Source organism: Macroventuria anomochaeta, assembly GCF_010093625.1.
Source record: "Macroventuria anomochaeta strain CBS 525.71 unplaced genomic scaffold BU25scaffold_1, whole genome shotgun sequence".
NCBI lineage: Eukaryota > Fungi > Ascomycota > Dothideomycetes > Pleosporales > Didymellaceae > Macroventuria > Macroventuria anomochaeta.
Window position 1 is genome coordinate 1,870,104 of NW_022985362.1, and position 25,456 is coordinate 1,895,559.

The following is a 25,456-nucleotide window of genomic DNA, read 5'->3' on the forward strand; positions in this document are numbered from 1 at the left end:
GTGTTGAAAAGGTGTCTTTGGGAGTTATCCTGTACGACTTTTGGGTGTAGGTGGGGAGAGGACAGGCAAAGGTCGACGACATTTTTTGGGCGGAGACTGCAAGCGCCAAGCAGCTAGCGCTGAGGAACGACCGGGGGGGTCCAACACTCTGGTCGGGAAAGAGCGACCGATCCAAATGTGATGACTCCCCTGTGCATCAAGCGGCAGCAAGACTCATAATGCAGGTTTCAATAAGAACAGCGCATTCATTGATCTGGAGGCACCCAGTTCCTCGGTATCACCACATTGATTCGAGCATCACGGACTTCGTTGCATCATGAACGAGGCGCTGCGCAGCTCGTGTGCCCATCGCAGGAATGCCCCACAGCAGTCAAACCTTGAACTGCAGAAAACATGCAGCGATGAGGCAGCGGGCAAGAAAAGAGTATCAGGCCCGGAACGGCGAGCTCCCATTGGCCAACATAGAAACACGAAGCCGGCGAACAAGCATCCTTGCAGCCCGCGTAGATTGCCTTGCTGAGCTCTTGCGCGGTGCACTCCGTCAGCGTCTCTGCACTCGTCGTATCTGAACATCCTTAATATCTCTGCGACCGTTGACCAGGCTGTTTACCCGTCTTGCAAAAGCACGGCATCAATGATCAACCCCTCCAGATGCCCTTGACGTCGATGTTCTGCCTCTCCACCCAAACAAATCGATACGCATTGACCAGTTGGCGCCGCGTGGAAAAGGCGGTCTGGCGGTGAAAACGCAGCCGCTGCAAAAGGTACAGCAGCGGCCTGCCGCCTGCTGCTTGTGTGACGAAAGGATCCAGACCTTGCAGTTAGTTGATACTCTTCACATTCGACATCGAAAGTCAAGATGCACACAATGCCTCTTCCGTCCACTTTTCCACGCGGTACCGTGGTGTGAAGCATGTGCGTACGTAAAGAGCAATCTGCTTTCACAAAATTCCCTCGGAGCACTGATAAGGCTGAGCTCTTTCCTCTTCTGGCCGCAGTATGCAAGCCGTTGGTGGGTCTCTCGAAAAGTGGCCCTCAGCACTCTGATTCGATTTCACTCCCGAGTCCACTCCTGATCTTCGGACGTCCTGCATACAGCCCACTTCTCATTGGGCAGCAGACTTTTACACTCATCTGGGGCAAACGTCCCTATTCGCTGCATCGTGCATCAGAGCAAGCATTTGCCGCGAACGACTGGGATATCTGTACAAAATTCCCATCCTAATGGCCATGATTTTGGACTTTTGCTGCACGATGATGCTGAAATAGAGTCAGTTGAAGAGTCAGTGTCACGCAAGCACAGCGGTCTGGGGAGATTGACAGGTGCCGTGATGCAAGTGGGGAAAGGCAGTGGAGAAATGCAAGTCAAGATCTTCATTTCGGACATCGTCTCACCAAACTCACCACGTGCACTAAAGGAAGAAATGTTTGACGGAGTTTGATGTCGAGCATGTTGCGTAATTGGTAAGTTCAACTTCGGTGCGCTATGTGCAAGATGCCGTTACAGACCGTACTCTGCAGCTTCGATCTGTCCAATGGCAGGGCGGGCTTTGGGAGCCTCAAGCTCGGCAAGCTTCGCGAGGCTGCCCAGATCACGAATGATTTCCTCGTAGTCGTAGCCTAGATAGTAGAGAAGACGAGCCGCCCATCGAAGCGTATCGCGCACTTGATCACGCGCAGAGATTGTCATCTCTTTTCCATCCTGACCCCATTGCTCCACTTCGCTTTGCACCTTCCGTAAGATGGCCCAGATCGTCTGCCGATTCGGAAGAATTCGACCATGCAAGACGAGCTTTGCACCCGAGTCTTGGACTATCTCTATGTTGTCCGGAAAGGCTTCGACCTCTTCACCTCTTCCAAAGCGGAATTGAGGCATAGTTGGCACTCCTCCAAGGGCTCTGAATGGTTCGAACAGTCTCCTCGGCTTGTAGCACCATTGCTCGATGAGCTCCTTCCCTTTCACGCTGTCATACCGGTCGAGGACCCCACCCAAGATCTGATTGAAGTTATCCGTAGAGAGCAGGACGCTTTGTCGGGAGGAGAAGTTGAGGAATTGAGAACAGTATGTCTTCCATGTCTCATCGACAGTGGAAAGTATAGCGAGCGTGCAATACAGCTCGTTGCGTATGGTACTGAGGATAAGGCGCTCCCAAGTGAAGAGCATTCCGAAAAACGCCTTCTTGGCATCGTTCGCCTCTGTCTCAGACCCCCCAGAAGCACGCAAGAGTTCAGCAACGAAGGTTGTCAAGATACTCGGTCGTGGTGTCCATGTGCTTAACTTGAGAGCGTGCTTCTGCATATTCCGAACTGCGTCCCATCGGCGAAGTCTGACTTGACTGCGAAACAGTGCTGTCAATAGCTCATTGGGCATCCGCTGCTGCTGAGTCTTGGGATCGAGATAACCAGCTCGCTTGACGATATCCAGCACAATGTCATTCTCTCCTGCAAGGATGCCGAAGCGTACAAGTGACGCAGCAATGTTTCGATGGTTGTATAGGCCCCGGCCGATCAGTGGACCATCGAGGTCTTTCGAATAGACGAACCAACGCCCAAGTTCGTACATCTCGGAGTCAGTCGCAAGATCCAGTAGCTTAGCAAGCAATGGTACAGGTAGGTTCGTGTCAAAAGAGGGGAAGTCGATCGGCGCTGTCCGGCTTGTAAAGGGCTCAGCTTGTCGCAATGGCATAGTTTTCAATGCTTCGAAGAATTGCTGCAACGATTTCTGCTTGTTGTTATCTGCATGTTGCTGGAGCATCTTGAAAGATTCCATTGTGCCCCTAGTATCTCCGATGCTGATGAAAGCCCTCATTGCCCGATGAAGTAGGCTAAGGGGAGCAGTGGTAGGTTCGAAGAAGTATGGCACTTCATCGTCAGCTGCCGGGGAGGCGTTCACTGAGCCAACTTCGGTGCCAAATTCAGCCGCAAGGTTGAACATGCGGAGTAGAAGCTCGGGACGCTTCTCTGGGTCAAAGCCGCCTGACTCCAGAAGACGTGTGATGACTGAGTCCCACGCCACTGAACCCAGACTTAGGTTCTTTGATTCAAGAAAGCCTTTCAAAGTCTTGATGTGATCAATCAGAACTTCCGGATTTGTGCCGCGCGCACCTACACCCAGGCGCATGTCGTTGACGAGAGCATCAATGAAAGCGGTCACAATCTCGCTGCTGATAGTTCTCCGTGTGCGTGCCCGATCCTCAGCACCCGCAGCAGCATCTCCATGCATTGGAAAAAGATTCCACCCCTCTGGTGCTGATGGCAGACGCTGCTGCTCAGCTTCTAAGATTTCGCGCCAACTGATCAATCCCCATGTATGGGCGCCCTGGGTGGCAGCCAGCCTCTCAAGGATTGCGGTACCATCTGCAGTCCAGCCGCCATGTAAGCACGACCAAAGGACAAGCTCCAACCAGAGCTCAGGCGCGATTTCTGTGACCTCGACTTTATATCGAGAACTGGGGATTTCGTGACCAAGAAAGTACGAGGCTTTCGCGCCGTCCTTTGCAGCTTTCACTGCCGCCTCATGCGCTTTCCAAGACGCATCTGAGAGGGCGATCAGGATTTTTGAGGATAGCATGTGCAGCGTTGGCGGTTGCTGTAACGCATACTTGTCATTCTGCGGACGGAACATGTACACAGAATCTGGCATGAATCCAATGTGATGCAAGTACGCAATAATCTCTAGGACATGCGACATGACTGTATCCTGCCCAGACTTGTTCTGCTCAGGAGCAGCCAGTATCATGGTGCCCAAGCTCCTCCATAACTGACCCAGAGCCCGCTTGACGATTAGGTGGCGTAGATTGATCGTGTCTGGCGCTGCCGTCAGCTCGTCCAGAGAAACCTCAAGCTTCCTTCTTGGGCGTGTTCGTTCGAGGCGCAGAGGCTTGTTCGTCGAAAAGTGTAGAGACTGAATGTCGGAGATCGGCCAGGCAACGTCCTCGAAAGGATCCATCCGTGCTGGAGCTTCGACCGATCGCTTTCCGCCTTCTGCAAGCTTCTTCGCTATCCATACCGCCGCCTGCCATCGTCCTGCCAACAAGCCAAGATGACTGAGTATGTCGTGGCCAGCATCCTGAGCTTTGTTGATGACAATGGAGAGATCGAGTGATGTCACCGTGGCGGAGACATCTGGCGCGTCAGTATATGTGCGTCGTATCTCGATTGGGAGGAAAGGCTCAATGGCCAAGAGCCATTGCTTAATGTCGCCACGTGCATCGGGAGTGGGTATTGGTATGCGGCCTTGTATGGGCGATCTGGCGCCCTTTGGGGGGTATACGTATACAAGAGAATCTTTCGGTCGTTCTGTCGAGTTATGGGACGTGGCGCTCTGTGGTTTGGATCGACGTTTTCCTGACGAGAAGGGGCGTTTAGAGCTTCGCGATAGCGCCGGAACAAGGAATGCGCAGACGGAGTGGGAGGCAGCGGGGCCACGGCGAGACGGTCGAAAGGCCTGGGTCAGGGCGTTGCGAAAGCATGTGTGCGCAGTGCTCATTGAGGGATAGCCTGCCAGAATGGTGAGAGTGAAGGCACGCGCTCGAGGCGTTGGCTGTATCTTTTTCCATGACGCTGACAATTCACGGTCTAGTGGCCCGCCGTAGCAAGCGCGTCGTAGCGCGTGCCTGCAGCCTGACCCTGACATCTGCCTGGGAATACTGGAGCTGGAGCAACACTCTTAGTTTGCTATGTAAACCACTCTGCGTCGCCTGTCGCGTTCTTCAATTCCACAATTACAAAACCTACTTCCTTTTTCCATTGGTGCTCTTCATCACAACGCTGAGCGCGTATTGATATCTGAGAGCTTAGCCTACATCTGACGCAATTGCATACAGCTTGTTCGCGAAGATGGGCGTCTACCGCGTCGAAGCATCACCGAACAACCGTATGTGGCAATTTCTCTGAAGAGGCGCGTTGTTTTTATTGCACATTGATCTGACCTAAGTTCTAGGTGCTGGTTGCATCAACAAAGAATGCAAGACCGCCGGAGTCAAGATCATGAAGGGCGAATTCCGCTATGCCATCCAGGTTACTATCCAAGAACATCAATCATGGCAGTATAAGCATTGGTATGTTTTACTCTTCCAAATCCTTTGTACATACTGGCCATGACGCACTAGCGTGCACCGAAGATATCTTTGCACCTCAACATACTGACTTCGCAAGGGGCTGCGTCACACCGAAGCAGATCGAAAATCTGATTGAGACATCTGGAGGTGACACAGAGATGGTCGATGGCTATGATGATCTTCCTGAAGAGTACCAAAAGAAGGTCGATTTTGCGCTGAAGAACGGCCACGTCCCTGATGAGGACTGGAAAGGTGTAAGTTGATCAAACAACAGCAGAATGGTTTCGTAAGCAGATGCTGACCGCCCAGGATGTCGAGGCCAACCGAGACGGTCGCACTGGCATGCGTCTCACCAAAGCCGAGTTGAAGAAGAGGGCGAAGGAGGCCGGCGAAGATGCTGATGGCGAGGAAAAGCCCAAGAAGAAGCGCGGCAAGAAGGCCAAAGCTGACGACGATGAGGAAGACGAAGCACCAGCACCAAAGAAGAAGAGTGTCAAAGCCGTCAAGAAGGAGAGTGACGCTGAAGATGTCCCTGCTCCCAAGAAGCGCGGACGTCCTGCTAAGAAGGAAGCCGACGATGGAGATGAGGCTCCTGCTCCGAAGAAGGCCAGAGCTGCCCGCGGCAAGAAGGTCGAGTACAAAGAAGAGGAGGAGGAGGAGGGTGAGGATGAGGATGAGGCCCCGCCCCAGAAGAAGAGCAAGAGCCGGGCGAAGAAGGCAGCTGCCGACAGCGAGGATGAGGCTGAGCCTGAGGAAGAACCAGGGGAAGACAATAAGATTGAAGAGGAAGAAGAGGAGGAAGCCCCCAAGCCAAAGCGAGGCAAGAAGGCTGCTGCTAAGGGGGCAGCCAAAACACCCCAGAAGAGGTATGTGTTGTTAACAAAGGTCAAATCTTATGCACGCTAACCTGGTCTTAGGGGCAGGAAGAAGGCTGCCGTCGGCGACGAGTAGATGTGCATGGCCAGCTCATGCACCTACGTCCATTTCGCATTACGTCTCTCCTACGTCTTTGGTGCCGACCACACCGCATGTTGACCTTTGGCGAAGATTATGTACAGCATATACCCTTCTTGCGTCAGATGGTAATGAGCATTAACGTTTGAGCAAACTTCGTCTACGTTCGAAACGTGCTGTTTCTGAGGCCATCTGGGGACTAACACACCGCTCGTGACTTCGCGTTCTAGCGCGTTTTGGAAACTTCAGTTCTGACGCGATCTTCAGGCCCCACGTCTTGCATATGTGCTACATATTCATGTTTCGTCTGTTCCATTACACACGACATCGCCACAAACATGTTTGGTGTTTGCCAACAGCCCGGCACAGAGCTCAAGGATGCGAAGCCAACATCCAAGGATCATGGCTAACAATTAGTGCGACCAGCTGATGCTGGTTCCGCTTCCCCGCATGACCCCTGATCTAAGTTCAGGACCTCACATCTACTCTACACTTCACCCTGTGGTTCTGGCGCTCCAAGCTTGTCACTACGTGCTCCTTCCGTTCCTCAGAACAAGAGTGCCCCTTCCCAGCGGCCGTCGACCGATCTCGTAGGTCGCGTCGATACGTTGCATTTCTAGTCAACACCTTGGCTCAGACTCACCGTAAAGATGTCCCATTACCCTGAATGATGAGTGTGTGTTCGCCAATTCAACAGCTGGCCAGTGGCACAGCAGCATGCAGACGCGGTCCATCACGTCTACAAATGCGAAACACGCAACGATGCATGGTACATGTGATAGGATGCTCGGAAACATGTGGACGATCATGATCATTGGCAAAAGGCGTTCAAGTGCGAGGCTTGTAGATACACCTTCATTTCAAGGGCAGAGGCCAAACAGCGCATGTATCGACAAGACCACTGGCGGACCCACCGGTGCACACTATGCAACAAAGGCTTTGAGAGCGAGGCCAATATGGAACAGGTATATGCGCCACTGGATGAATTGAGAGAGCTATGGCTGAGTACGTACAGCACCTGAACAGCAACATCCACCGTGGCACCTACATAATCTGTCCATTCTGCAAGTGTGGCTTCGCAACAGCCACTGGAGCAATGCACCACCTCGAAATTGGCTTCTTCCCGAATGCGCGCTCCTTGAATCACGACACTATCCTCACTGGAACCCACCGCCGCGACCCAAACCACATCATCACCGAGGAACTGCCCACCTACCGCACCGAGCCCTCCATCACCGCCACACCCCGCGTTCTGTAATCTGCGCATCGGCATGTACGAATGCTATCACTGCCACAAAGGCTTCCGCAAGCTCAAGAGCTTGAATAATCATGTCAATTCGCCAGAGCATAAGGAGAAGATGTATCACTGCCCAGGAAGGATGTGCGGAAAGGAGTTTAGGGCGCTTGCAGCGCTGTTTAATCATCTTGAGTATGGTATTTGTGGGGCTGTGAGGTTTGAGGCAGTACAGAGGCACGTTGGGGTGTTGTTGAGTGGGAAGAGGATGACTGGGTTTGCGCGAGCATGCGAGCTGGATGGTGGTTGGAGGACCTCCTGGCTGGCATTGTGCCATGATTTATCACATCCTGAGGTGCAAAGAAGTTCGACTGAACTTTGGTGTATTGATATAGTCAGCACACCAGGATCATCATTCTGAGCAAGCGTCAACACGACACATGATTGAAAGGCTTTTTCCTTTTGGTTAATCAAACATGATGGGGCAGGCGCAAGCATGAGTGCATTTCTGCTGGAAGGTCAGGTGGCTCACGGCATCCAATTCTTCCAGGGACTTTGGAAAAGAGGAAGGGTCACAAAACAAGACATGAGGTCGATCTTTATTGTTTCTAGTGACTACTAAGTCTCCAGTAGGATGTTGCATCATAAGAAAGAATTGAGAGCCTACCAATGTGGCGGCGTGGGCCGCTGTAGTACACTGATAGCTACGGTGAACGACAATTTAGGACTATCGGGTTGATGGAATACTGCGCTAAATTGTTATCTAGCTAGGAAAAGACAACTATATACCTGACCTGAAACATGCTAGTCCAGGGTAGTCTGATATGTAAGCACCCCAACAACGTACAATCAAGATGCTCCCCCATACAAAAATAGTATTGTAGCAGCATCACCACAAGCCTGTTTGAGGCGCTACAAAATAGAGTTGACTTGCAATTAACTTGTGAGGCTATTAGAGAGCTATTGTGATGATTTTCTTGGTGTTGTGGGGTCACCAAAGTTCAGTTTTAACGCGCAAACCTGGCTCCTTTGCAACACGCCCAACCCTATAGGGCATCTCATTGATGTGTGCTTGTATTTGATCGATTGTAATAGCCTCCCACTCCTTTTGGAGAGCTGCTTTGAGCGCTTTGATAGTGTCAATGTCCCAAATATACTACTTGACTCACTCTTTTATGATGAGCCACATCGCCTCGATTGGGTTGAAGTCTGGGGAGTTGGCCGGATGATAAAAGTACTCCATCTCTGCATCCTTCTTGAACAAAGCAGGCTTTGATTGAATGTTTTTGGTGCCATGGGATGGATCATTATCCTCTTGGAAGTACCATTTGTACCAGAGCTTCTTGGGAATGTGACCCCTGAGCTCGTTAGAGCGTTTTTTCAGTGCCTTGTATGCCTCTCTATACACAAGAAGGATATTTTCAGTGTAGTAATCTTTCGTCATAGAGTTGCCAGGTATCTTGATTTCCATTTTAGGTGGCTGCCTTGCCTTCCACTCTCTCATTCGATGCTCAAACTCCTCAGGGGTCTCTGTTTTGGGCCTTCTCCGAGGTTTTTTGTCGTCAGGATTTAGCTTAGGAGGCTCCCAATCATCTCATTTATCGTTATAGAATGTTAGATTCTTGGCCTTAGCATGATAGTTGATCCAAGCAGTGAAGTGGGCAACCTTATTAAGGGTTTCTCGAGCTTATACAATATTCTCAGGCTTATAGCGTTCACCAAATATCCTCAAAATCCACTCATCTAGGAAGCCATCAAGCCTCTGGTGAGCTTCATCAGGGAAAATTACACCATCCCAGTGCCCATAGACAGGCTTGTGGATATGGAGAGTGCTGTAATATGTGCGTTGAGATTCTTGATCATCTGTGATGGCGGAAGCCACAACTGCCTTGAACATGCAAGCTTCTTGGCGGTCCCAAAGTGATGTTTGAACTGTTCTTTCGGTGGCAGTTACCCCTGCTTCCCTTGCCTGTTTCATCAGACTCTTTCTCCGCTGCTTTTTTCGTGCTTTGATCATGTTGTCAAGCTGCTGATCAGTGACTTTGGGAGGTCTCCCAGAGCCTAGAGAACCATTTTGTTTAGCTTTAAATGCTCTTAAATCTCTTCTCCGGCACGCCAAATCCCCATAGTCTAGCTCACCTTGCAACAGCTTATAGCCTTGTGTCTTAGAGATCCCTTGTTGCTCAAAGAAGGTCTCCATGCTGACCCACCCATTGACGTTGCGCGTCTTGTACGCGTCATAGAATCGCTTGCGACGCACAGAATCAAAATGTGACTTCATGGGACGATCGGGCATGCTCTCACGATTAATTTGAGCCATCATTCATTAGATTTGAGCTACTGGAAGGGGGGAGGGGGTGCAAAGGTGTGGGTGCGGAGTTGTGGGGTGCGGGGCTGACAAATCGGCGAAAGTGTTCGGTTTTTTCCTGCGGGGACGTGTCCATGGGATATGGAAGAGCTCATGAGCAGGGAGAAGGAAATTGTTGAAGGGGACAAGCTTAAACTCAAAATGGTATTCTGAGGACATGGCCTGCTTCTTCACACAATCGTTCCATTAGACCCAAGACAGTCCTAGACTTCTCCACATGAGGCCTCATGTGATCAATGAACGAAAAGATCGAAGGCGCATCAGAAATTCGAACTGCTGAGAAAGCTCACAGACTCACATCGTATTTCTGATAGTATCTATGGAGCTCTTGTGAGGTCTTGCCAGTCGTTTTGATGGTTTGCGGAAGGCAGAAAGGGAATTAGGTGGCAGTTGAATGTCAAGTTTGGGGGCGCCAAGCGCGGACTACGCTCCACTAGTGCACATAGACTCGTAAACACTGACTGCCCGGTGCCATAGATGGAGCCGCCTGAAGTTTGCGAGAGACATTGTTTGATGGTGCTGGTTTGCAAGATACAGCTGGAGTATCTATTACTCGTTCAGAGCATCGCTTTGGATTATTGCAGCAATATTCGGGTAGCAAGACTCTCGAAAACATATGCTTGCGCAGTTCAAGCTTTTGAGGTTCAGACAGATGACAGCAGACACAACCAGAGCCGTGTTGTTCTTTTGGACTTTAAGAGAAGGCGCAGAGGACCAGAACATCGGCCTGGACAGATGCGTTTTTGGAGTGCAGGAAAGTGACATACGTTTTGGCTTTTTGGCTTTTGACAAAATGGCAGGCAATCTCCACATGAGTAAATCACCTAGGAATTTTGGGTTTCGGAGAAGGGGGGAAGAATGATGAGAATAGCAATGTAGCACAGGCGGTCAGGTTTGATAGACCAGAGCAAGGAGTTAATGCACGTGGATACCGTTTATTCAGCGCTGTGGCCACCTCCACTTCTCGATACGTCACGTCAACACCCATAGTGCGCAGGAGTAACAATTGTGAACATGCACGACTTGTTGAATCCGTCATCCTACTTTTGCTCTAGAATTTATCCCCACACAGTCTCTCGATCAGACTCTATCCACCCAAACGCCAATTCATATGCAACCCATAGAGGATACCAGCTGTGTTGAAGGAAGGGATATGTTGAGGCGCCGGACTCCCACGCTGGTGTTGAACGTAAATGCAGCAAAACGTCAAAAACTCAAGAACTGCCACTCGGTGTTGAGAGTGAGTGGTTTAGGTAGGGTTGGGAGCAGCTGCACCGGTGATGTCGCCGCCCTCGGCTTCCACGGGTGCACATGTGCAGAAGAGATTGGTGTCACCGTAGGCTGTTCCATGTCAGTATATGTATTCAATACCAAGTTAGGGTCCGGCACGAATGAGACTCACCATCATTGAGCCTGGTAACGCTAGGCCAGAACTTCTTCTCCTTCAGGTACGCCAGAGGGTATGCAGCATCTTCCCTACTGTACGAGCGGTCCCAGTTGCCAATGATAAGATCCTGCTGGCTGTGGGGCGCATTTGTGAGCAAGTTCTTGCCAGCACCTTTAGGCTGCTTGCCATCCTCGATGTCCTTAATCTCCTTGCGGATGGAAATCAAGGCATCGCAGAAACGATCAAGCTCGGCCTTGCTCTCGGACTCGGTTGGCTCGATCATCAAAGTGTTGGCGACAGGCCAGCTCATGGTCGGGGCGTGGAAGCCGTAGTCTTGCAGACGCTTGGCGATGTCGATGGCTTCGACACCAGCGGTCTCATTAAAGCCGCGCACATCGAGGATGAACTCGTGAGCGCAGCGACCTTCGGCGTTGGTGTACAGGATAGGGTAGTGAGGCTTGAGCTTGGAGAGGATGTAGTTAGCGTTCAGCAGTGTGATCTTGGTGGCCTGTGTCAGTCCAACAGAGCCCATCATCTTGATGTATGCCCAAGAAATGGGCAAGATGGAGGCGCTGCCCCATGGTGCACCGGAGATGGGGTAAACAGCTTGTGCGCCACCAGTCTCGTTGCGCAAGTGACCGGGCAGGAAGGGAGCGAGGTGGCTCTTCACACCGATGGGTCCAACACCTGGGCCACCACCGCCGTGAGGAATGCAGAAGGTCTTGTGAAGGTTGAGATGGCAAACATCAGCGCCGATCTCGCCAGGTGAGCATAGACCAATCTGGGCGTTCATGTTAGCACCGTCCATGTACACCTGACCTCCGTACTGGTGGATCAAATCGCAAGCTTCCTTAGCAGCAGGCTCAAAGACACCAAAAGTGGAGGGGTATGTGATCATGAAAGCGCCGAGCTCATCCTTGTGCTTCTCGCACTTGACCTTGAGATCAGCGATGTCGAGGTTGCCGGTGGCGGTGTCGCACTTGACAGGCACAACGCGCATACCGCACATAGCTGCACTAGCAGGGTTGGTACCGTGGGCAGAGACGGGAATCAAGCAAATGTCGCGCTTCTTGCCTGGCTGCTGCTCAAGGTACTTGCGAATAACACGTAGACCGGCGAATTCACCCTGGGCACCGGAATTAGGCTGCAGCGATACAGCATCAAAGCCAGTAATGTCAGCAAGGTCGCGCTCGAGCTGGTCGATCATCTCAAGGTAACCCTTCGCGCGCTCAAGGGGCAGGAATGGGTGCAGATCGCCTGTAGTTTCCCAAGACACAGGTGCCATCTCGGATGTTGCGTTGAGCTTCATTGTGCATGAACCAAGAGGGATCATCGAGTGGACGAGAGACAGGTCTTTGGATGCCAGGTGGTTGATGTAGCGCAACAGCTCGGTCTCAGAATGGTACGAGTTGAAGACTGGGTGTGTCAAGAACTCAGTAGTCCTCTTGTATCCCTCAGGCGCCTCGATAGCAACTTCCTGAGAGAAGTCAACCTTGGCGTTGCCGTTGGTCAGAGTCTTGAGCAGCGCAGAGATGGTCTGCGAGGTGGTAGTCTCATCGAAAGATAAACCAATGTGGCTATCGTCCACCTTGCGCACCAGAATCTCGTTGCGCTCCAGCTCAGCGATTAATGGTTCGGTGTTATTGCCGGTCTCCACAACGAAGGTGTCGAATGCAGCTGGGGCGTCGTCGAGATTTGCGCGTGTACCGGTCTTGTATCCGGCCTCGATAAGTGCTTGCTGCACAAGCCTGGTCTTTGCTACGACCTGCTTTGCAATCTGTGTCAGACCGTTGGGTCCGTGGTAGACAGCGTACATAGCGCTCATGTTGGCAAGCAGCGCCTGCGCTGTGCAGACATTACTTGTCGCTTTCTCACGTCGAATATGCTGCTCTCGTGTCTGCAAGGCAAGGCGCGCCGCCGGGTTGCCCAGCCTGTCCTTCGAAAGACCGATGATACGTCCAGGGATCTTGCGCTTGTGCTTGTCGACACTGGCGAAGAACGCAGCGTGAGGGCCACCAAAGCCAAGTGGCACACCGAAACGCTGTGCATTTCCAAAAGCAATATCTGCGCCATACTCTCCCGGTGGAGTGAGCAGAGTAAGGGCAAGGAGATCTGTGGCTACGCTGAAGAGCGCACCCTGCTTGTGAACTTTGTCTGCGAGACCACGGAAGTCGCTGACACCACCGTCGGTGTCAGGGTACTGTGCCAAAACACCAACGAGGTCTTGCCCAAGCTCCTCTACGCGCTTGCTGTTGTCTGCGAGCACATCTGCGATTTCAATCTTGATGCCGAATCCTTCAGCACGCGAGCGGAGGACCTGGATGGTCTGGGGGTGGCAAGCAGAGGAAACGAGGAATGTCTTGTTCAGACGCTTCTGGCGCGGCCCTGGCAGCGAACCAAAGGACATGGTCATAGCCTCAGCAGCAGCTGTAGGCTCGTCGAGCAGCGAGGCGTTGGCAATCGGAAGGCCAGTCAGGTCGGTCACCATAGTCTGGAAGTTGAGAAGCGACTCCAAGCGACCCTGACTGATCTCAGGCTGGTATGGAGTATAGCTGGTGTACCACTGAGGGTTCTCGAGCACATTGCGCTTGATGACCTCGGGAACATTGGTGTTGTAGTAGCCCTGACCGATCAAGCTCTTTCCTGGCCTGTTCTGACCCATGATGCGCTTTGCGTTCTTGAGGAAGACAGACTCAGGCACGCCGTTTGCCTGCCAATCTGCGCCATGTCGGTCTGAGAGTTTTCCAACGCTGAGCTCGCGGTCGTTGAGGATGTCTGCTGGAATGACCTGGCGCACAAACTCATCCAAGCTGCTCACAGGCGGGTCCAGGGCCTTCAGCATAGCCTCTGTCGAATCGGCAGAAGGGCCAATGTGTCTGCGGGGAAATGTGTCGAGCGCCTCAGTGGGCTTTGCAGAGTCGGTACTCTGCTTGGGTGTCTCGAAGACATCCTCCGTGGGCTGGACAGCCACAGCTTGCTGGAATGCTCTAAATTGCTGGCCATGGCCCACAACTACTCGCTGTATGCATTTTGCGAGAGTTGGGCGAGGCAGCTGCGCGACACGTGTAGAACGAGCGAGCTTGGTGGCAGAGCTCGCTGCCCTGAGGCACGCTGTGCGCATTGTGATCTTTCTTCGTCCGCGGGGACTAGGAAGCTAGATGTGGGGTGTGGGGATCTGGGATGGAAGCCGCGAGCGATAAAGCTGGGAAGAAGTCAATTGTATTGTCAGGCGGACTTTCGAAGGAGCAGCCGTACAATGGCTCTCGTGACCTCACCCAAGCAGTCTGCAGCTTGGCCAAAAAGTTGTTGGAGCTTGCTACTGCTCGTGTCGTTACAGACGTGTTGCAACTCACTGGGAGCTCTCCGAAAGACAGTCGTTCGCGTCAAAGACACAAGAAAGAATGGAGAAGGAGGAGTCTCGTCATACCCTCCCTTGATAATTTCCAGCAATCGACCCAGCTAAGGTGTATATGCATAACCAACCCATAAACCGTCATTATCCGCGGCCCTTGATTGATTCGGCGCCGCTGAGGGAACCGATAAGACCATTGGCACCCTTACCGAGCCAACGGTTGCCTGGCTTGACTGTGAGGAAGAACGCCAGACCGGCTCCTCTGCCGTAGCTGCAACAAATGTACTGATCAGGCAAGTTTACGCATCGAATTAGGCCTGAAAGTGCAATCTGTTACTCGATGTTTGATGCTCAGTGGCTCCACTTTCTTACCGCACAGCACGAGCCTTTCGCGGTCGTGCGAGGTGCATGGACCCTGACGCGTTGCGGGATCGATTGTCCGTCGGAGAGATCGCGTATCCTTCTCCGTCTTTTGATGGACGATCACCATTTCTCCTCCAACCCAGCTTTGAAAAATGAAAGTCTGCGGCATTTCTCAACTGAAATCCGGCATATTCTGCAGCTTCGCACTGTTGCTTCGGAGGCACCATGTTCAACCACGTTTCGGATTTCTTGACAGCTGTGTGAAAGGGATCGTAAATACCACAATAGCAAATAGCTCGCGAACAGATGGGGTCAGGGTCCTTGGACCCTCTTGATCAAAGACAAGGCTGCAGAATGCTTCGCGAAAGCTTCCAAAGAATCATCAAAAGGATTGAGGAACTCGACTCTGTGTTGCAAAGGGATGTGTTCTCCCTGACGCTGGCCATTTCCCATTGCGACCAGAATTCAAAAGAGATATCGAGAGGGATGGCAACGAGATGTGAGATCTACTTCCTTCCAGACGCAAAAAGAAAGCAAAAACATACAACAGCAGGTATTCGCTAGTGGTCACCCACCTAACTACTGATCTGCCGGTACGTTGCTTAAATAGGGCTGAGCGAACGGGAAGCCTTGTTTTCAACATCCTATGGTCGTATGTGAAAGAAAAATTGGTTGCACCATATATATCACAACTAACTCAACAAACTTGAAGCTATGTCATGACTTTGTGAAAGCACCCCGCTGGCGCTCTACGGTCGGAAGAGTTGGATTTCTGCTCTCTAGACCAAAACCAAGGCCAGGGCCTGGATCCGTTCTGGGTTCTTTGCGCCGCCTCCTTCTCGGTGGCGACGACAACACGAGCCGCACAACTGAGTAAGCAGCCCAGATGTTCGAAAGTATCGGCCATATGACGCCTCTATCCGATATTGGAGTGTTGTGTATAACAGCAAGCCGCCAAAAATGACAACGAAAATGGGGACCATCACTGCCCAGAACGTCCAAAATGAGGGTGCAACCTGGATCCCACCAGTATCGGAGAACTGGAAGAAACTAGAGCTGAAGAGTGTCTGAGAATAATGAACAGGTCAAAGCCAGTCTTGGTAGTTGAGTGCGCACCGAAATGAATATCCCAGGGAGGAAGAGATTGGCTGTGAGCCCAAAACTCTGTGCATGGCTTGAGAAAGGAAGGTGATCTTGATCTGAGCTTCACTGGCTTGTTGGATCGTTGCCAATAGTATGAAAGTGTCTTTCTGCGCCTCCTGAAATTCATCAGTAGCTGCTGCTGTAGAGCTACAGCCGGTGAAATTGACTTACGACTGCGCGTGCTTTACGTATGATCATTCTCAATTTTTTTTGACCTGGCGCCCATCGCAGCAATGAGTCACTGAGCACAAACATGAACGGGGTGTTACCGTGTCAATCGATCTAGTGACAATAGTCCGGATGGTGTGTCGAAGAAAACATTAAAGTCAATATCGAAGGGAAAGGATTGTTGAGACACAGCCAAGTCACGGTTTCCAGAATGCAATGACCTCGTCGTACCAGCACCAGTGTCTATAGCAGACTGTGTAGGCAGGATCCAGTTCAGCACGTAGCGCAACTGCAAGTCGCCCTTGTGACAGCGTACTGCACATGGGTTCCAGTATGTGGTGCGGTCGACAAAAGCTTCAAGCGTGTCGAGGAAGTCCGGCAATATTGATCCATCTTTGACTAACCTAAGCATGAATTAAGGGAGTAATGGTTGATCAGACAGCTCGTCGTGCGAGCCCTGGTGCGTGAGATAGGGATATACGCGACTCAAAAATCTCTGAGTACTTCAAGGCCGTGATAGCGACTAATTTGATGCTCACGGACCGGTGCCTGTAGACGTTTCTATCTAGTCGAAGACAAATGCAGCGGCCGAGTACTATCAGTTCACTCCTGCGGCTGTCGGAAAGGGCAATCAAAACACTCTGCGCCTGCCTCAGGCCAAAGCTTCCCCCTATGATGATAACGGCGGGAACGGCAGATCGAACGGAAGCGATGATGACGAGGAGAATGAAAACAGGAGGTGCAGTAGCTCTTCTAGTATAGAAGGAGAGAGGGGGTTTATAAAAGGGGAGGGTGGTTCTCTACAGGTACAAGAGATGGATCTTGAAGTCAGCCCGTCCGAGCGGACCCTTTTCGCACCATCGCTGCTTCCAGACTTCCCAGTTCAACCTCAACAAGTCTACCCCTGCCCTGAAACTCGATTACACATGCATACAGAAGCTGGTACGGCTCTTCCAGAAGACATAATTTTGCGCTTTTCATATGCGTCAGCTCCTTGTTCGAGGGCCAAGCAGCAAGCGAACCGCCGCCCTACCGGTAACGTTGGTATTGACCTCAAGCTCTCCGGATTTCATCATGTTTCTTTCCTCAACCTTACATTGGTAGATCTAGAAACCTCTCAGCTACTAATTTTGAAAAAAACTACTTATCGACTTGACCCTACCAAGATTTTGTAAGGTCAGGTAGGAGAGAGCGAGTGGGTTTTGCTGCGTCGGGTAAATACACACGCGCTTGATCCCCGGGCTCTTCTGTCAGCAGCCACCCAGCCACTTCTTCGGAAGCAATCTAGCGGCGTCTGCCTTATCTCCCACTTCTCTCAAAGCACGCGTCTGGTCAATACACATACCTCTCACCTGCTCGTGCGCACTTCGCTACCATGTCGTTGGTAATCGCTTGAAACAGCTTCTATTGTACATCTATTCTCATGCATCTCCTGCAGATTGGGGCTGATGGCGAGTTCAGCCTGACCGAGTTTTATGGGAAGCAAATTCCGGAATATGCCATCCTCTCGCATACATGGATTGCAAGTAACGAGGAGGTGTCTTTCAAGGAGTTAGTTAAAGGTAGAGGAAAAGGCAAAGCTGGCTACAGGAAACTCCACTTCTGCGCAGAACAGGCTGTTAAGGACCAACTGCAATACTTCTGGGTTGACACCTGCTGTATTGACAAAGCAAGCAGTGCAGAGCTCCAAGAGGCCATCAACTCGATGTTTCGCTGGTACCAAAAAGCCAAGAAGTGCTACGTATATCTGGCGGATGTACACAGTGAGACAGCGACCAAGATCCAAACTGAACATGGCATATCCTCTGAGCAGGCATCGAGACTAGCTTTTCGGCGGAGCAGATGGTTCACGCGGGGTTGGACGCTTCAAGAACTCATAGCTCCTAAGTCGGTTGATTTCTTTTCCGCACAGGGCAAGTGGCTGGGTGATCGAGTTTCACTTTGGAAAGATATTCATCAAGTCACAAACATCCCCTTCGAAGCTTTGCAAAAAGAGCCTGTAGCCTTATCACAGTTCACAGTGGATCAGCGTTTATCGTGGGCAGAGAACCGAGAAACGACACGCGAAGAAGACAAAGCATATTCTCTGCTAGGAATTTTCGATCTGTCCATGCCGCTTCTTTACGGAGAGGGCCAAACAAAAGCACTTATGCGTCTCCACCAAACCCGCGAAAGTGTGTCCGCTTATGAAAAGTCAAATGGCTTGACTGTGAGCCATCAACAAGTCTGGCTGCAGAGTCCTGAGGGTGAAACCAGCGAAGATGCTCCATCGACTATGCAGGTTAGATCGAGACCGTTCAGTCGGACAGCTTCTGAGGCTTTCGCGGAATCACCAATGACCAGTCTTCCAAAGACTTCCTCACGTCTCACCCAAACGAAGTCAAACGTCCAAGTCCCGGAAATATTAGGAGCTTTACCGATGCCAAGTGACAACCTTTCTGTACAAGACGGGGTCTCTTACGGGGAAAGCTTTGAAGCTGATAGAGTCGAAGCTCAGGAACGACAAACGCACATGCAAAGGTGGTGGGACAAGGCTTTTCAGCAGCAATGGAGTCTGCTAGAGGGTTCTGGTTACTCCAATGTCGCTGTGTTACTCCTGAAATGGGCGGATGAACTCGATGAGCTCAAAACCCGCGACGAGGTATGTAGCCTGCAATAGATGCACGGTGTTCTCATGGCGTACTGCAATGCTAATCATACTTCAGGTCGAGGAGCTGGAAGCTCTTTTTCGCGAGCGTTTCCATTTCCACACCGAAATAGTTGAGCTCGATCTTGCAAGCAAACCTCAGCTTCAAATGAACCGATGTTTATCGACCTTTATTGAGAAACATGACGGACCTCACCGCTTACACATTGTGTATTACTCAGGACATAGCAGATTCGATGAGTTTTACGATCGCCTTGACTTAGCTGCGTCCATAAACCCTGATCTCGGCAAATTACCGTACAAGGATGCAGTTGTCAATTGGCGCAAGGCAGAAGATCTCCTGCGTTCAGACGAGATTGATGCAGATGTCCTTGCAATTCTCGATACACCCTACTCAAACAGCTCAACAGAGAGGGAGGGTTCAAGAGAGAATTCAAGACGGTTCGAGGTACTGGGCGCATGCCCAATAGACCAGACAACGGCGGCACCTGGAAAAAATTCATTCACGCGGGCTCTGATTGATGAGCTGAGAGATCTATTAAGAGAATACGGCGACAAACCATTCAATTCGTTTCACCTCAATCAGCGTATTTGTATGAATGCGCTACGACGCGATACACCATCTCAGCTTTGGCATCTGCTCCGCAGTGAACAGAATATTCTCATCTCGCCGATGGTTACCAAAGAGAAGGCTAAGAGAAAGTCTCATCTGATACGAGCACCAAGAGGGCGTCTGACTTTGACCTTTGATCTTCGAGACGAGGAAATGAATCATGAACAGATCCAGGTCATGGCCCGGGGCCTAGCAAAGGTTCTCGAGTACAAGAAGATGATCGGGCTTCGTAAGATTAATTGGCATGGTATCCAACCTACGGCGATGGTCCAGTTCGAAAAAATAGCTCTTGCGATGCTTGCTATTGTACATTGGAGAAAGATCATACAACGGCGTCGCCATGAGGCAGCCCTTAAGGTATTGAGCAAATGACGGAACACAGATAGGACCTGAGTTAACCTCAATCGGTCGGAGAGTGCTCAGGTGGCAGCAGATATGTCGCGGTAGATCGTGAGTGATCAGTGCGCATGTGCGGAAATATTGAAGGATTGAACTGAGGTTGTATTGGGTGAAGCTACGAACAGTATGTATATGTGAGCGACAGTAAACAACGCTAGCGTAATGAGGCAGACACCCTCATGGCAGGTGATGTAGAAGAGGTGAGGTACAATAGGCAAGAGTCACCCTAAACCGTGACATTATCCTCCTCTCATATCTGGAGCATTAGGAGTCACGGAGACCTTCAATGTTGTTGCCAATATACCCTTTCATGACGCTGCTCCTCGACACTGCGCGTGCGCGGACACTATGGCTTACGATCACCTCTCGCAGCATGAGCACCAATACCAGGATATTCACAGCATCTATGGTGTGCAAGGTTGTCATTCTCCCACTTGAATCCAAGCAAAAGACTGCATGGCTGTACTGGGATTCAGATAAACACAGCACATAGGAGAGTAGTGGCTTCTTTGACCTTGGCATGTTCACCTGGCTGAAGCGGTTATTCTTGGCTGGGTATTCATCCGTTCTCGCCATGGACAATTTGTAAAGTCTGGATCAGGACCTATCATCCGAAAAGACGCACAATCGGCTGAGTGCATGCTTCGACAAAAGCACGTCTTCTGGCCCAAAGTTTCGTTTGGCCCAGACCCTTGGTAGAGCTCTCCTTGAGCCATTGTTGATGCACGTGTTGCCTCGACTGGCCCTTGTCGGCTTCACATTCAGTCAGCCATTCTTCCTCGCTTCAGTACTTAGCACTCCACGAGAGCGAGGTTGGCACAAAGAGAGTTAGTTTTGGCCTGATTGGCGCTGCAGTCATCATCTGCGCCGATGTCCGGTGATCAATTGAGCGCTGGCCAGCACACTTGTTTAGTCTTGGATGCGCTGTTTATTGTCGGCGAGTGAGGATGCAGCCTGTACCAAGCTGGGCGATGATTTAAAGTATAAGGTTGCCGGACACTGGCGAAGCGGTCTTGACTCTGACCCTACATCTCCCCTTGATACATAGAATAATTAGGCGTAAAGGTCTCAGACTTGACGCGCTGAGAATGCTCCCGTGGTAGGATCATATATTATGTCTACTTGTACGCGACCTCCGTTATTGACACCTTCTTTCTCTACTCCTTCTGCGCGTCCCACACCACCTGCCACACTTCTACTTCATCCTTCGTTAATGCCCTGAATCCACCACCTCCTACCTGCTTGTTTGAGAGCGAACACTGATCTGCCAATCAGCGATTTCACTTTCCGTGTCGCAGAGGCCGTATGCGGGGCCAACGGACCTTGGCTGCTTCCTTCGAAAGCAACAATTTTTATGATACCTCATACTCAAGCCCGGAAGGTCACAGCCGTCGCCGTTCGTCTATCAGGGGTATTCAGCTCGATTTTGCGGAAGGATAATTGCGGCGCACATAAAGCAAGGCCGCTGCTAACGCTCTCACACGAAAGAAAATCTGGAATCAAAACTCAGAAATTACGCGTTTTCGATTACATGATCACCAATTTACACAGATGAACTCTACCTCGGCCGTCTATACACTTGAGATCTTGAAAGTAACACACAAAACACGGCCATTGCCCACGTTAACCAAAAGCATACCTAAGGCGTCGCCGTCCCATTCGCCTGATACTCCTGGAATCTCGAAGTCCTGTGCACCAACCTCCCCCTGACCCACACAGCCGTCGTATTCCTATCATCACCCGCATATACCCACTTCTCAACCTTCTCGGGCCACGACTCCCAACCAAACATGTCCACTGGCCCAGCGTCAAACTGAGTATCGTTCGAACCTCCGGCCTCGACACTGCCGAGGTCAATGAGCTGCGCGTCGAACTCCTTGCCGACTTCAAACCCGCCGACTTTGTCAGAGAGCCCGACGACGGCTGCGCCGCCGCGCGTGGCGAGGTAGAGCGCTTCTTCGGTCGAGAGTTTGGCTTTATCGCCCAAGTCTGATTGCAGCGCCAAGTGCCGGCTTGTCCAGATGGCGTGGCGCACGTTCTCGAGTATTGAGGGGTGGAAGCCACCAGAGACGTCTGTGCCGAGACCAATGGTGTGTCCTTCATCCAAAAGTTCGCGGATAGGGGCGCAGCCGCTCGTGATGGCGGTGTTACTGCATGGGCAGTGCGATAGAGACGACCCGCGGGCTAGTATGGTCTTGCGCTCTTCGTTGCTGAGATGGATGGCGTGCGCTAAGATGGTCTTCGGTGTGAGAATGCCGTGGGTGTCGTAGACGTCTGTATAGCTCTTGCTGTCCGGAAATAGTTCCTTGACTAAAGCTATTTCGCCCTTGTTTTCGCTGATGTGTGTTTGGATGAAGGCGTCTTCTTCTTTTGCCAACTTTCCGATTTCGGAAAGACACTCTGCGGTGCAAGATGGTGCGAAGCGCGGTGTTATGACTGGGCGGACGATGGAGCCTTTAGGGTCGATGGAGCGGATGTAGTCGGTGCTTGCTTTTGAATCCGCAACACTTTGCGAGACAGACATGTCGCGGTAGTACTCGGGTGAGATGTCGGAGTTCATGCAAACCCTCCCTACCAGCGCTCTCTGGCCTCTGGCAAGACAGATATCGGCGAGCAGGTTGGTGGCGGGAACATGGATGGTGGCGTAGTAAGCTGCTGTCGTTGTGCCGTGGGAGAGGGTCCGGGATACGAAGTTGCGATATATTGTCTCGGCTCGTTTGAGATCTGAGAATGAGGATTCCATAGGGAAGGTATATGTTTGCAGCCAATCTAGAAGGGTTGTTTTCCCGAAGAGGCCGGTATTGGGATGTTGAGGGGCGTGAGTGTGAGTGTCAATGAAGCCGGGGAAGAAGAAGGCGTTCCCTCTAAGATAGACAGGTGTAGCATCTTGCCATGAATGCTTCTCTTGTACTGCTTCTAGATCAAGCTCTCTCTCTACGAAAATTATTATGCCGTTTCTATCAACACCTATAGCTCCATTTTCGCAGATCTCGAGTTCTGTGAGCGAAATGCTGTGGACGAAAGTTCCAGTGTAAATAGTTCTCGAGATGGGTGCAGAAGCTGCCATGTTGACGACGTGCGAAGATAAGGCTGACGGGCACTACAGGGACGTTGTAGTAGGTTATGCAGATCCGTGAACCAGGTATGCGGGACTTATGAGCAAATGTCTTGCGTGTGACGAGATCCAATAACCGTATGACAAGCAGCAATCAAGATTCGCCAAAAGAAAAGCGGAAGCGAACAGCCTCAAATGTACCGAGGGTCGTGAAGTTCTTATCAATGTTACTGCACAACCGCGGCGTGGGGATGGTGGAGAATAGGTTGGTGGAGCTAGAGACGGCTAGTGCCTCGCTAAGTCTAGTAAGCCCTGGACACGGCGGAGGTCACCGAAGGATGCGGCCAGCTCCACGTGCATGAAAAGCAATGCATGACGACGGCACGTGAATTGGAATTGCTTAATTGAGAATGTGCTGAGAGCTGAGGCCGGACATATGTCTGATGCATCCCAACTTGTAACATGCCTTGTGCCTCCAGAGGCGGCAAAGATTGCCTTTGCAATCCATTTTGATCCCGCGGTAGGATATCCATAACCTCCAAACTCCAATCTAGGTATACAAGCCCAACTACGCTGTTTGAGAAACGCCAAACCCACATACTGCTAGCCCTTCCTACAAGCTATAGTCATGAATGCCCTGAGGACCCTGGTCGTTGTAGTCTGGACGGGTCATGTAGCCCTTGCTCTGACCCTGATCGACGACAAAAATGACCTTCGCAGCGACCTGTGCACCAAGGAAGGCCGATTCATCGAATCCCACATCTTTCCATTCAGGAAAGTACTCTGGTGGCTTGACCGTCTTGATCGAAGTAGGAGTCTGTCCATGTGAAGAGTGTGCGTTGTGTGACAGACCAGGCATCAGCGGGTTGCTGCCGTGAGGCATGAGGTTCTGAGACTGGGCAGTCGTGGCTGCGAATAGTAGAGGGTTGACTCCAGAGCCCCCGTGAGGACCAAGCTGGGGCTGCGGGGTATTGGCGCCTGTGCCGGCGGGTGTGGAGATGTTGGACGGGATCTCTGAGGTGAAAATTGTGGCTGATGAAGGTGAGATAAGGTACTTGGACTGGAGTGTCTGAAGCAGCGCCTCCTTGAAGCCTGTGGCGTGTTAGTAAATATTGTGGAATTAGGGCGGTGACACCAACCTCGCAACCTCGATCCGTTACCACAGATGATCAGTGAGTCCCAGAGTTCGCTGCGCTTATTCACTTCATCTACCGAGGATATGGCTCGGTGTATGGCGTCTGCGATCTTCTCCAGGGTGCCGTTGCTGCCCGCCAAAAATCGCTCTGTACCAACTTCCATCTCACGCCTTATGTGGCCTGACCGTGATGTTGCAGACGCAGCTTCGCCAGTGCCGTTGGCTTCTGCTGCTTCACTGTTCTCACCCTCTGACGCCTTCTTAGTTGGACCCTCATCTAATGCGGCCTTTGCGTCAGCCATGCCTTGAGTGTCGAGATTTGTATTCTTCAGGGCATCCAGTAGCGCATGGTCTTCGTACAGAAACGTCGCCTTTTCTCGCTTCGAATTAGGTAGCCTTACAGGCTTGTTCGCATCTGGTACCGGGGCACCCTTCTTTTTCGCGTTTGTCTTATCTTGTTTCTCTTTCTCTTTCTTGGCCAAATACTCATTCATCTTGCCGCCAGCTACAATGCTCGCAACGTCGAGGACGCCCTCATTCTCGCCGCCATCTTCTTCGCCGACCTCTGTATCAGGTCCTGGCCCTCGAGGTGCGTTGCCAACCGCCGCAGCCGCCGCCGGTCCAGAGCTTACTGCGCCCGTAGACGCTGCCGCTGCTGGGTTGGTAATCACCTCCTCGTCCGCCTTCCCAGATCCTGGAAGTGGTGTACCTTCGGGCAAGATCTCACAGATGGGTGACTTCTTTAGCTGCTCACATATGTCCCGATTGAAGCCCTTCGACTTCAACTTGAAGTGCAAGGTCTCGGTGAAGGCTTCACCTCCGCTACCCGATAGAGAGATGATGCGACCCTGAACATGAGGGATGAACTCGCTGACAGCCGTAATATCGGTCTTGCCCTTGCCCACATCTACAATGGTTGCGGTGTGTACCCCGTACGCCCATGTTGTTGCCAGCGCTGCGTCCATGAGGCCAAATGCTGGGGTCTTGAACTTCTCGAAGAAGAACTGCGTAAGCTTCTCATGCTCTCGTGGGGTCCATGATGGCTGTGTAATGAGGAGGATCGCAGTGTGGAAGGGTGGGTTCAATGTGTTGTACACATGTGAAATGAGCGCGAAGAAGCAAGGCCAGTCCGTGATCTTGCCGTCCTGAATCGGCCATATCGCTCCTTCTTCTGAAATGCGGTCTTCTTCCCATATGATGTCGTCGTCGCCGGCTGTAGCTGGCTTGGCCTCGCCTTGCGCTTCACCGTCTTGCTCAGCTGGCTTCTCCACCGGCTTGTCTTGCCGCCGTCTGATCTTGTATGGTTCAAACTCCCCCCCTTTCTCGGCGGGGAACATGCGCGATCGTATGCGCACTCGTGCTGGGGTGAAGGACTCTGGCAGTCCGAGCTGCGCTAGAGTAGTTTCTGACCCTGGCGCAATAACCTATAATATACTGTTAGCAAATGCGCAGTGAAGTGCATACATCGCGAACGCCATACTATAATCTGGTCATCCTTGAAAGGCGGCATGGTGGGCCAATGGGTGTGTAAGTTCCGGCGCGTTGCTCAATGGAAGCTCGCGCGCGCAACGCGAAGCT

At 51.6% G+C, this 25,456-nt stretch overlaps 10 protein-coding genes across 10 annotated transcripts; 4 read left to right on the forward strand and 6 right to left on the reverse strand.

The window, feature by feature from the left end:
- Positions 1-1,468: 1,468 nt before the first annotated feature.
- BU25DRAFT_486863 (uncharacterized protein) lies at positions 1,469-4,489 on the reverse strand (the record flags this gene model as incomplete). Its single annotated transcript, XM_033700189.1, has 1 exon — positions 1,469-4,489. One exon carries the CDS (start codon positions 4,487-4,489, stop codon positions 1,502-1,504), a length of 2,988 nt encoding a protein of 995 aa, XP_033568050.1. The 3' UTR covers positions 1,469-1,501.
- A 350-nt stretch (positions 4,490-4,839) lies between these two features.
- BU25DRAFT_417002 (zf-PARP-domain-containing protein) lies at positions 4,840-6,011 on the forward strand (the record flags this gene model as incomplete). The annotated part of the gene is made up of 5 exons (XM_033699919.1): positions 4,840-4,876; positions 4,943-5,060; positions 5,158-5,314; positions 5,355-5,926; positions 5,978-6,011. The coding sequence occupies 5 exons, from the start codon at positions 4,840-4,842 to the stop codon at positions 6,009-6,011; spliced, it is 918 nt and encodes a 305-aa protein (XP_033568051.1).
- Positions 6,012-6,970: 959 nt separating this feature from the next.
- BU25DRAFT_453577 (uncharacterized protein) lies at positions 6,971-7,272 on the forward strand (the record flags this gene model as incomplete). The annotated part of the gene is made up of 2 exons (XM_033700098.1): positions 6,971-6,979; positions 7,030-7,272. 2 exons carry the CDS (start codon positions 6,971-6,973, stop codon positions 7,270-7,272), a joined length of 252 nt encoding a protein of 83 aa, XP_033568052.1.
- Positions 7,273-8,413: 1,141 nt separating this feature from the next.
- On the reverse strand, positions 8,414-8,719 carry BU25DRAFT_453578 (uncharacterized protein; the record flags this gene model as incomplete). Its single annotated transcript, XM_033700099.1, has 1 exon — positions 8,414-8,719. The coding sequence occupies one exon, from the start codon at positions 8,717-8,719 to the stop codon at positions 8,414-8,416; it is 306 nt and encodes a 101-aa protein (XP_033568053.1).
- Positions 8,720-10,497: 1,778 nt separating this feature from the next.
- On the reverse strand, positions 10,498-14,438 carry BU25DRAFT_405704 (glycine dehydrogenase). Its single transcript, XM_033699853.1, has 3 exons — positions 14,259-14,438; positions 11,019-14,205; positions 10,498-10,957 (listed from the first exon to the last, which is right to left on the reverse strand). The coding sequence occupies exons 2-3, from the start codon at positions 14,122-14,124 to the stop codon at positions 10,866-10,868; spliced, it is 3,198 nt and encodes a 1,065-aa protein (XP_033568054.1). The 5' UTR covers positions 14,125-14,205; positions 14,259-14,438; the 3' UTR covers positions 10,498-10,865.
- A 662-nt stretch (positions 14,439-15,100) lies between these two features.
- Positions 15,101-15,376, reverse strand: BU25DRAFT_329054 (uncharacterized protein; the record flags this gene model as incomplete). Its single annotated transcript, XM_033699560.1, has 1 exon — positions 15,101-15,376. A coding segment is annotated over one exon (276 nt), but the record flags the coding sequence as incomplete, so codon positions are not given.
- A 2,076-nt stretch (positions 15,377-17,452) lies between these two features.
- BU25DRAFT_316980 (HET-domain-containing protein) lies at positions 17,453-18,205 on the forward strand (the record flags this gene model as incomplete). Its single annotated transcript, XM_033699466.1, has 1 exon — positions 17,453-18,205. A coding segment is annotated over one exon (753 nt), but the record flags the coding sequence as incomplete, so codon positions are not given.
- A 336-nt stretch (positions 18,206-18,541) lies between these two features.
- On the forward strand, positions 18,542-19,661 carry BU25DRAFT_328197 (uncharacterized protein; the record flags this gene model as incomplete). Its single annotated transcript, XM_033699509.1, has 2 exons — positions 18,542-18,670; positions 18,735-19,661. The coding sequence occupies 2 exons, from the start codon at positions 18,542-18,544 to the stop codon at positions 19,659-19,661; spliced, it is 1,056 nt and encodes a 351-aa protein (XP_033568057.1).
- A 1,541-nt stretch (positions 19,662-21,202) lies between these two features.
- Positions 21,203-22,992, reverse strand: BU25DRAFT_405706 (guanine deaminase). The gene has a single exon (XM_033699854.1). It carries the CDS (start codon positions 22,753-22,755, stop codon positions 21,328-21,330), a length of 1,428 nt encoding a protein of 475 aa, XP_033568058.1. The 5' UTR covers positions 22,756-22,992; the 3' UTR covers positions 21,203-21,327.
- Positions 22,993-23,158: 166 nt separating this feature from the next.
- On the reverse strand, positions 23,159-25,414 carry BU25DRAFT_486868 (uncharacterized protein). Its single transcript, XM_033700190.1, has 3 exons — positions 25,359-25,414; positions 23,883-25,302; positions 23,159-23,835 (listed from the first exon to the last, which is right to left on the reverse strand). Exons 1-3 carry the CDS (start codon positions 25,386-25,388, stop codon positions 23,357-23,359), a joined length of 1,929 nt encoding a protein of 642 aa, XP_033568059.1. The 5' UTR covers positions 25,389-25,414; the 3' UTR covers positions 23,159-23,356.
- Between the last annotated feature and the right edge of the window lie 42 nt (positions 25,415-25,456).